The sequence below is a fragment of the Corvus kubaryi genome, unplaced genomic scaffold, assembly GCF_017639235.1.
Source record: "Corvus kubaryi isolate FWS band 111438036 unplaced genomic scaffold, C.kubaryi_AGA036_p1.0 37265, whole genome shotgun sequence".
Classification (NCBI taxonomy): Eukaryota; Metazoa; Chordata; class Aves; order Passeriformes; family Corvidae; genus Corvus; species Corvus kubaryi.
The window spans coordinates 743793-754126 of record NW_024581080.1 but is presented as its reverse complement, the minus strand read 5'-3'; the positions used below and the strand labels follow the sequence as shown (position 1 = coordinate 754126).

At 44.0% G+C, this 10334-nt stretch overlaps 1 protein-coding gene across 1 annotated transcript; it reads right to left on the bottom strand.

Moving 5' to 3' along the window:
- Positions 1-5285: 5285 nt before the first annotated feature.
- LOC121662990 lies at positions 5286-9867 on the bottom strand. Its single transcript, XM_042024763.1, has 2 exons — positions 8164-9867; positions 5286-7023 (listed from the first exon to the last, which is right to left on the bottom strand). The coding sequence occupies exons 1-2, from the start codon at positions 9212-9214 to the stop codon at positions 6641-6643; spliced, it is 1434 nt and encodes a 477-aa protein (XP_041880697.1). The 5' UTR covers positions 9215-9867; the 3' UTR covers positions 5286-6640.
- Positions 9868-10334: the final 467 nt, after the last annotated feature.

Sequence of the window (10334 nt, the reverse complement as noted above, 5' to 3'; positions counted from 1 at the left end):
ACCATCCTGTGATTCCATGAAAGAAAACTTCCATGAAAAAACACAGAAGGGACTTTTCAACTGTTTCAAATCACCACACATGTAAATATTTGTTGCACTCATGTTCTTCCCCTGTTTTCTTGTGTGTCACTTGACTCCCAGTCTTAATTATTCGCATTATTAGGAATAAAATCTGTTTGGAAGGTCTCACCTTCCCAAAAGCAGCAACATGCAGTTATCTCCATTCCAACCCACACTTTTCTGTCAGTAACCTGCCAGTTTTTTATAACATGGTTTGGTTTTGACCTAAAAGTGTTCCAGTGCTTAATACAGGTTGTGGCTTTCCCTGTGGCTACCAGTAAGACCAGGTAAATTTGCTATGGCTGGGTTATCTTCCCGCTGACCTGGGCAGCTCATGTCTGGTGGGTGTTGGATTCTGGCCCCTCACTGTGGCACATCTGAGGATTCATCCTTGCCAAAACAGCTCCTGGCTGGAGGATGCGCCAAACATCAAGCTCAAACAAAATATTTCAGGTTGTATAAAGAAACCAGAATGTCAGTGATGTTGTTTGGTTTCCCAGTCACCAGTGGATGTGACAGAGCCTAAACCCTGCCTGTTTACGCATTCCAGAGTTGCATCCTGAGATAAATTCACTAAACAAATTGCACTAAAGAGACAGTGTAAGCCAGAAGTTCATGTGTCATAAAACTGCATTTTTTGCCCAGTGCTTTTGTTCGAGGAGATCTTTTCTTTGCCGCAATGAACGTTCATTAAAAAAATTTTGAGCTGCAGGATTCACAGGAGGTGATTTATTGTAACTGTAAGGATTTCTCATGTAATATTAACAAAAACAAGTGTGTAATTGGGTACAGGAGGCAGCATTAGGTGAGCAGGGTCTGGCAGCAGCCATGCACTCCTGGAATTGAGAATACTCCTTAGGCAGCCTGACTTGTTCTGGAGCAATTCTGCTGAGAGTTTTGCTTTGACTGAATTCTTAGTGCTGCTGAAAGGTGGCTGATTGATGGCTCTGAATAATAATAACATACTTAACACCTTTCATTTGCAGAACTCAGGGTACTTTCAGCCTTGTCTGGTTTATGTGGGGGTGAATTATGACTGGCTTTCTGCAAAGTCATGAAAAGGTGGTTCCAGCTCCTCTGTCACTGGTGTTAATCTGGCTCACGTGCTTCTTCCCACAGTATTGTTGCTCCAGGATGATGAATGGAATGCAGCTGATGCTCATGGAATTTTTTCCCTCTGCTTTAGGTGCAGCCCAGAAAATGGGAAGATATTCCCTCTGTGCCCAGCAGCAGCTCCATTGACCACTCTCTTCTGCAAAAATCTTTGGAGCTGGATCCTGAGACAGCACAGTTTGAGAAATTAAATGCCTGGATATTTTAGACCTTGATTCATAGTCACAGAGAAAGTGTTGAAACTGGTCCTCTCGCAATAATGACCTGTGTCTTTGCTCATGCTACGTCTTCAAAGGTGTTGGATTTCTTTCTTAATTTTATCAGATTTTTTTTTTTTTTATTCCAAGATGGTAGAATTGCTTTAAGAGTTGTCCCTCACAGAAGGGCAGGTAAACTCAAATTAAAATAACTCTACAGGAAGCAGTGTTAGAGCTTGGAATATGAGGGGTTTCCTCTAGCACAATTCAACACCTGGAAAATAACTATAAGTTTTGTGTGCTGCTCAGGGCATTAAGAATGTCTCTAGGAACCTTTGGGATTCTGCAGATGAACACCAGAGGAGTTAAACAATACATTATTATTAAACTCGACATTGTTTTCATCTGTAGAAATACCAAATTATCAGCCCAGAACTGCCAGAGCCATGCAGCAGCAGCATTTTTATGCTTCTGGAAAAAAAATGGAAAATGTGTTGTTTCAGTGCATGTGCCAAGTGCCAGACTTTTTATAATCCTATAGGAAGACTTTTCCTACTTTATTTTATTCCTTAAACATTGCAAAGATGAATATTTATGGCGAGGTCAGCTGCTTTCACGAGGAGGATCCCCACGGAAATTTCTGCTCAAGGCTCCCTTGGGACTGGTATATTCTTTCCCAAATGATCCGAAGGGAATTCTTCACATGAAGTTGTAATAAAATTGAGTGAGTGAAAATAGGAGGGAGGCATTTATTGAAGCAAAATGGAAAATAAGAGGTCCGAAAAACTGAGCTGCCTCTGAAAGCCACGCAGTCAAACACCTGCAGATGCAGGCACAAGAGATTATGGAAATTATTTGGGAAAATTGGCCTGGATGGCCTTGGCAGCACCTGAGTGTCACTGGGGCTCATTGAATATGCTCAAAACATAAAACTGGTTTTTTCTCTGCCACATTGCATTTTTCCACAAGATGAGGAACTCACTTGAAAATGATACCTGAATTAATTGCAGCATTCCATAGCCCTAGATTCCTTTGGAAACGGGATTGGGGAAGCAGAGCACATCATGCTGCTGCTCTGCTCTGCCCAGTTCCTCAGCCTTGAGGCTTCTCTGCAATCTGTGTTTTACTGATTATTTGTGGTAAAAAGACCTAACAAACCCCAAATGGCAGAAATCTGTCATTTGTAGAGCCACTATCAAGGGTTGGATGTCCAAAATTTGATTACGGAAATGAAAGCCTGGCATGGATTAAATCCTGCACTCTTTTGACCTTCATCATGTTTGCCATCACTTTGTCCTGAATTTGTGTTCATATTTCAGGGTTATGAATTCCCTGGTTAGGAATGTTTGATAATATTTTCAACTGTTTGCTTTGGTGGAAGACTTTGACTTAGCACTGAGAGAAAAAAGGACTTTTCAGACTGAAAACAAAGACTTGAAACTTTGTCTTCTGGTTCCTACCTGTGGTTGCAATTCTGCTGCTTTTTGGGTATTTTTAGCTTTCTCTGGCTGAGCTCTGCAAATCCTGATAGATCCCCCCGTCCTTTGTGCTGGGCTGCTGTGGTGGGATGCTGTTATATTTTGCCAGAGTGAATCGAGAGAGAAAATAATTTAGAAATTTAATTTAGCCCTGCCTTAGGGAATAGAAGTCTGGAGATACTGTGGTGATATTTGTGTGTTTGTGTGCCTGTGTCTCTCTCAGCTTCTCAGTCTGATTGCCCCTCAGTGAAAATTTGAGTTCCTCTGCCAAAAGCAAAATCTTTTGGGGGGATTAGAAACCCAGTATTGTGTTGGAAATCAGTGTTTCAGCAATAATCCAAATGCACAGTGCAGAGCAGAAGAGTCATCCTATCTTCCTTCCACAGGAGCTCTCTTCCTCACTGGAATTTCTTGGGTGGAAGGGATTTCATGCTTGGAAGACCATGACCAGGGTATTTCTTTAGGTGCTGTGTTACTGTTGTCCCCAGGGACGGCGAGAATCATGACACAAATTCAGGTCCAGGATGAACGGAATTATTTAATTAATTATCACCTCGTTTATATAACTTGGTTCGCAATAGAGAAAGGACATTATTGGCTGCTTGACCCGACACCTCCCAGAGTGATTGGCTGAATGCTACGACGCCTATTTCAAAGGATTTTCTTCAGTGAACCAAAACAAGACCGTGCAGGTGCGAGATCGAGAGTCATTTACAGAACCGTCTTTCTCTGTTTCTCAGCTAAAGCACGAGAAAGGAAAACTTCACAAAATGCTTCAGCAGCTGGAAAATTCCTCTGCTCCTGCTTTTCAGCATCTACAGTGCTGTTCAAGCCAATCCATTTTAGCTGCTGAAAAATGTATTGTCTTGAATTATTTAAGTTTGCATTCTTTGGGGGAAGAAAAATACTCTTTATATATACCTTCAGGTTCAGTGGCAACAATCAGCACAGATACAAATGTACAATGTGGTTAAATGGCTGAAAAGTGAAAGGTGGATAAATTCATAATGAAAATAGAATCCAAGTCTGAGTAGCCAGTGTTTAACCCTTATTCAGAGTGAGCTGCTTAAACCAAATACAATTCCCTCCCAACTGGCATGTGCCAGTTGGATGATAATAATCACTCAGTGATTTGGGGTACACCACATGTGGGCTTTGTCTGCCTGCTTTCAGAGTCCTGTATTCACATGAGTGTGAAAACATGTTACATCTGAGGACTGCATCCAAAATTTAAATTCCTTTCCTCCATTTATTCCAATTTCTGCATAATTTAGGTGCTGGATGGAGGGGATGGCTCTGGAGTGGCATCAGTGGCACTGCTAAGCCTCTGTGCTCTGCATTCAGATTTGGTTTATTTGGAACATTTAAAATCACTGCTAGAACTTAAAGATCAATGGATCAGTTTTAATATTTGAAATGTTGCTTTAGAAGAAAAGTGCTTTCTGTTTTAAGGACTTGGAGCCTTTACTTTTGTAAAGCCAGGAGTCCAGAAAACAACTCAGAGAGGATACATTGCTTTTAGGGGTTGGAACTCCCTTGCTGTGTCCACAGTGTGAAATTAATCTCTACATCTACAGGCTCCTTTATTTGGACTGGTTTTTTTTCTTTTATTTGGCCTTTTTAACCAGTCGATTTCCTAGGTTAACAGTAAAATAACTGTTCCAGTGGGAAGAACAAGGTAGCTCCGTAGTTTCTTTGGAAGGAAAAAGCAGGGGAGTGGTAAACCTGCTTAATGAGCAAAAGTTAACGATGAACACCCTGTGGATAACTTCAATTAATGTCCTGCAATTGATGTCTGGCTGTGGGTCACAGGGCAGGGACAGAAATCTTCCTTTTAAAAAGCAGAAACTTCAGCTGCAACTGCTTGAAATTATTCTTAATTTCCTGCTGGGGGAACACCAATAAATCTTCTAGTGTTGAAGTCTCCTTTCCATCACACACCAAGTAATTTGGGGTTTGGAAGAGTTCCTAAACTGTTTCCCAGGCAATTGGAAAATATGTACTGATGGCAATGTCAGAAATGTTTAACCAGCTTTAAAAAGCTGTTTTCCTCCTGCAACACCATGTTGGAGATTTTACAAGAGGTAATTGGAAGAGAAATCTTCAGGATCTGAGGCTCCAACCTCCCCTACAAGGCACTAATGTTGATCAAAAAAAAGATGGAGTAATGGATGGGTGCATTTTCCTGTTGGTTTGAGTAAAATGACGAAGTTCTCATGATTAGCAGAGGGTTCCAGAAAACCCTGCAGAGAGAATTGGGAATTGATTTGAAAACACCTTCCCAATTTTCTAAATTTTGCGCCCCAATTAGTAATCTCAACTCTGAAGTTCTCAGCCTGTTTCTGACCTCTGTGAAGCTGTAATCACTTAATAAAAACCAACATTGTTTGACCTGGGTTTTTGCAGGAGCTCAGGACTTCTGAACCACAAATCAATGTGATTTCGCAGAAGACATTTTATTGTTTACGTAACACTCTACGTACACATTTTACAACTGCTGTGCACACGATCACGCATTACTTGATTGGTCCCTCTATCTTGTCCACACACTCTGCACGCACTTTTCAGAAAATATGATTGGTTCTAGTCCAGTGCGGCACAGTCCTTCTTTATCTATTTCTTGCTGTCTTGGTATTCTGTTTTTCAGCTTCTTCTTTCCCAATTTAGCACAGTTTGCATTTCAGTAACCTTGATGAATTCCTGAGGGCTCTGATAAGAATAACTGGAGGTGGTTTGGCTGGGGCACACTATCAGGGTTCAAATACATTACAACAATTCCCCCTTTTTCTTCTTGCACCACCCAAACCCTTTTTACTATGTTTTCCAACAAACGGGTCGCCAATTTCATTATATATGGAATAACACAAAGCAATACAGTAATGGCTAATAGTAATTACAAAGCTTCCTTCACAATTCTTACACCTGTGCCCATGTGCCAGTAACAAAAATCTATAGCAGTTCTATTCTGCAACATCCTGTGTCTAGTACTATCTACATCAGTGAATATCTGATTTAACTGTTTGACTGTCCAACCTCTCACCTTATTAAGCATCACCAGAGCTTGAGCAGCAGCAACACCTAAAGTAAAAAAACCCCAATGTTTATTTATCGGTAATATTAGGAATCAGAGTGTCCTTCTCAAGCCAAGGGTGAGCCCATTTCACTGGTATCCATTGGGGTCCTTCATCTATAATGACACAAGCATAACCCCTTCCCCTCATTAATAATTCCACAGGTCCTTCCCATGACCCTGACATAGGATTTTTAAAACGAACTTTTGGTCGGTGCTGTATCAATTCAGAATCTTGCTGCAAACCTGAGTAATGTGTTAATGCTGGTGGGTCACTGTGAGTACCTACTAACCGTAAATGATTCGTAACATAAACTGCTTTCAGTACTCTGTCCTATGGGCTCAGCCCATCCTCTCCTGTTTTCTGTTTATCAAGCAGCCCTTTGAGTACCTGATGTGTTCTTCCAATTATGGCTTGTCCAGTAGAGTTACCTGGAATGCCTGTGCTATGCCTCACTCCTCAAAGAGCCAAGAAATCTTGGGTTCATTGGGCTATATAACCTGGCTCATTATCTGTCTTGATTTCCTGAGGCAAGCCCTTTATGGCAAAACCGCCTTGCCAGTGTCAAATGACAAAACGAGACCCTTCTCTTGCCATAGGAGTGGCCCAGACCGTGGCAGAAAAGGTATCTATGGCTACATGAAGGCGTTTGAAGCGACCAAAAGGGGCATAGATAGTCACATCAGTTTGCCGTAATTGCAGAGGCCCTAGGCTGCGAGGATTAACCCCAGGACCCAATCCACCAATCATACCCTGCCATTGTGGACAGGTTGAGACGATTCCTTGAGCATTCTGCAGCGATATTCCAAATTGTTTGTGTAAAACCTTTGTGCTTTGGTGAAAAAAATTCGTGAGGCCTTCTGGCTTGGCCAAACTTATCAGTACTGGGAGAAGCAGAGGCCCAAAGTGGTGCCACCAGTTGGTTAGCCTTCTCTTTTCCCAAGGCCAGACCTTCTGTTAAACCAGAGTGACTCCGTATATGGGTGATAAAATAATCCTGCTTGCGGGAATTAAGTAACTGCCAGAGCTGCACAAAGAGTTGCCACAACCGCCGGCTTCGAGTTTCTTTCAGTAATGATCGCTCCATGCGCTCAACAGCACCTACTGCATAAAGAGAATCAGAAACAATGTTAACAAGACCATTTGGCCATTTTTCAAATACCTGGATAACAGCATGCAACTCAGGAACCTGCAAAGAGTTTCCTGGTCCCTCAAGGATTTCACTGAGCCATTTGCCTTTGTCCTGCCAAGTCAGACCTGCTTTAGAACTCTTTTGGCTGGCATCAGTGAAAACCGTGAGGCCTTCTACAAGTTGCTTTGATAACCAAGGTAGTCCTTCGACCTGTTGATGTAAAGAAAATAATTTATGAGGGGGAAAATGAGTACTAATGAGATCTGGAAAATTCAACAATGCCCATTGTAAGGTGTCTGAATTCTGTAATGACCATTGCAAGTAATCCTTAGTTAATGGAAGAAGAATATTTTGGGGTTCCCTTCCTGCAATTTCCAATGTTCATTTCCGTGCCTTCACCGCAGTTTTTGCTATAGCCTCCATTCACATAGTCACAGATTTACCCAAACTGAATGGTAAAAACACCCACTCTAAGATCTTTAGTGGCTGTTTAGCCGGGCCATCCCACTGCATCAGTATAGCCATCACATGTTTTTCCTTATTCAGCACAGCCACAGACAATGGCAAAATAGGAGACCAACGATCTGCAAAGGAATCTATGAAACTCATGAAAGTCTCCTTTGCCTCTTGCTTAACGGTTGTATGGGATGGTGACGGAAGTCCCATGTCTGGGACAGCACGGAATGCCTCCCGTGCTAGCTGCTGAGACTGCTGCAGAATTGCTGTATGTAAACGTGCCTGAGCTTGCGGATCAGCAAAAGGCCCTTTCCCCGACATCATGTCTGGGGTGGTAAACTGCCGAGGGTGCCCTTGAGCGAGCCCAAGATTTTCAACCACGGCAGCATCTATACGCCTTTCCCAGTCCGCTTGCCATAGCAGTCTCTGTGTGGGTTTTAAAAAGATTTCTGCCAGCTTTCTACAATCAAACGGAGCCATTAAACCACTAGTAAAAATGTGGTCCAGCAAGGTTTGTACATACAAATTAGTTAATCCGTACTGCATTACAGCCTTTTGCCCTTCTCGGATGAGCTTCCAGTCCAGCCCCACCCACTGGTGTTGGTTTGGATTACCGGGGGCAGCGATTACCAGGAACGTTTGTGGAATAAACTCACCCTCTACCAAAGCCTCCCGTATGATTCCCTGCCACCGCCGAGCAGGATTGTCGGAAGCAGGGCGGCTTGGGGAGCCGCAGGCAGGACTTTCCTTTTTCCGCTCCGGCCTTTGAGCCGGGGGATCAGTCGTTCTTCGCATTCCCCGGCTCCGCTCTAACTTTTGCCCCGGCTGGAATTTCCCCTCTTCCCCTTCTCGCTCCCGCGGTTTTCCCCCCTTCTCTGTTTCCTCGGCAGGAGTCACAGGGCGGACGGACCCCACCGGGGCCACCCCACCCCGGCGAGCCGGGCCAGCGCGGTCCGAAAGCTCGGCACCGCCGTACACAGATTTGGCAGTCGATTCAGGATTCTTTCTCCCTTCCGCCATCAGTAGCGGTTTCTTTTTTTCTCTTTCTTTCTTTCTCCTGCCGCCTGTGCTCTTCCTCTTCAAAGCTGCGCAAATGCTCTGCCTTTGAATGCCCGTCATTTGCATCTGAACGGGCGGTGAGGGGGGTCGCGGGGGATATCCGTGCCCTCCTAATGCAATTGTTAACTCTTCAGGGGATGCCACGGGACACCCCGTAGGTAATCCTGGAGGCTGTGGAGAGGGTAGCTCATTCACTTCTATTTTCTCTGGTTCTGGTGCGGGCTGCGGAGCCTGTAACTCCGTCTCCGCGGGTGCAGGAGGCAGGGACGGTATAACTGGGTCTACTCCCCCAAAAAATTCTTGTGCGAATGTCGGAAAGGCAGTCGCGGGACCACCTGGCTCTAGACGGGCTGCTGCCCCTGCTGCAGCTGTTTTTTCTGCTTCTATTTGCCTTAGCACCGTTATTATTAATTTCCATACTGTGCTAAGTCCCTTAGTTTCTTTTAATCCATCCCAGAGAGCGATTCCCAGCCTTTCCCACTCAAGGGTGTTGACAACACTCCAGAGGGTGGCAAAAAATCCTCTCTCCTGACCCCATCTTAACAGTCCTTTCAAGACCTCTGGGTCATATTTAATTTCTCTCTCGGAGACAATACGCTGGAGAACCCTGAACGTGGCCTGTTCTTCCTTTGACAGTCCCTTCCCCATCCTCCAGCCCCCGGTCACTCACCTCTTCGGGTGTACCCACTGCAGCGTACGTTTTCCGGAGCTCTTTTCCCAGGAGCTTTCTTCTGCTCCCAGACTCCAGTGGATCCATCCTCCAATTCTGCCCCCCTCCACGGTCCAGCCGCAGCAGGTTCCGATGGGGTCCCCCGGCCTTTTCACTCCACAGACCCCCTTCAGAATCCAAAGGGTCCTGTCTGCTTCACTATCGCAGCGTTTATCACGTCAGGGCCACCAGCATGCGGGAGCTCAGGACTTCTGAACCACGAATCAATGTGATTTCGCAGAAGCCATTTTATTGTTTACATTGCACTCCACGTACACATTTTACAACTGCTGTGCACACGATCACACATTACTTGATTGGTCCCTCTATCTTGTCCACACACTCTGCATGCACTTTTCAGAAAATATGATTGGTTCTAGTCCAGTGAGGCACAGTCCTTCTTTATCTATTTCTTGCTGTCTTGGTATTCTGTTTTTCAGCTTCTTCTTTCCCAATTTAGCACAGTTTGCATTTCAGTAACCTTGATGAATTCCTGAGGGCTCTGATAAGAATAACTGGAGGTGGTTTGGCTGGGGCACACTATCAGGGTTCAAATACATTACAACGGGTTTTAATACGCAGAGCCTGACTTTGCTGTGGTAATTTGTCTTCAAGTTTGATAATTGGAAGAACAAAGCAGAATGTTTTGATTTGACACTGAGTCAGGTGATGAGCATGTCAAGTGAGATTTGACTGATGTTTCCTTTGCTCCCCCAGTGGAATTTAAATGACTTATTGTTCAGTTAAAATGCAGGCAAACCAAAACCTCCACAAGAATTATTAATTTTTTTCCTCATTGATGTGGTGGATGGGGTTTGATGGAGAGCTCTGTGGCTGCAGCACGTTCTGTCATGTATCAAACAATTCTGAAGCTTGTTCTGTGTGAAAACAAATATTTTCAATAGGGACAGGATTAATTTTTGTTTTTTAGGCATTGAACCCATTTTTCTGGGGTTGGCAAAGGAGTCTAAATGATGTTACAACAACTCAAGATAAACAGCCTTGCTGAAAAGAGATTTTCTTAATGCGAAGGTGGAAGTTGTTGCCCCCTCCTGTGTG

Bases quoted from the DNA above. Each gene is read 5' to 3' on its own strand.
- LOC121662990 (XM_042024763.1), bottom strand. From the start codon at position 9,214: ATGGGGAAGGGACTGTCAAAGGAAGAACAGGCCACGTTCAGGGTTCTC. The intron at 7,024-8,163 runs GTGAGTTTATTC...CTCTTTATGCAG, and splicing joins ACGGGAGGCTTTGGTAGAGG to TAGGTGCTGTTGAGCGCATG.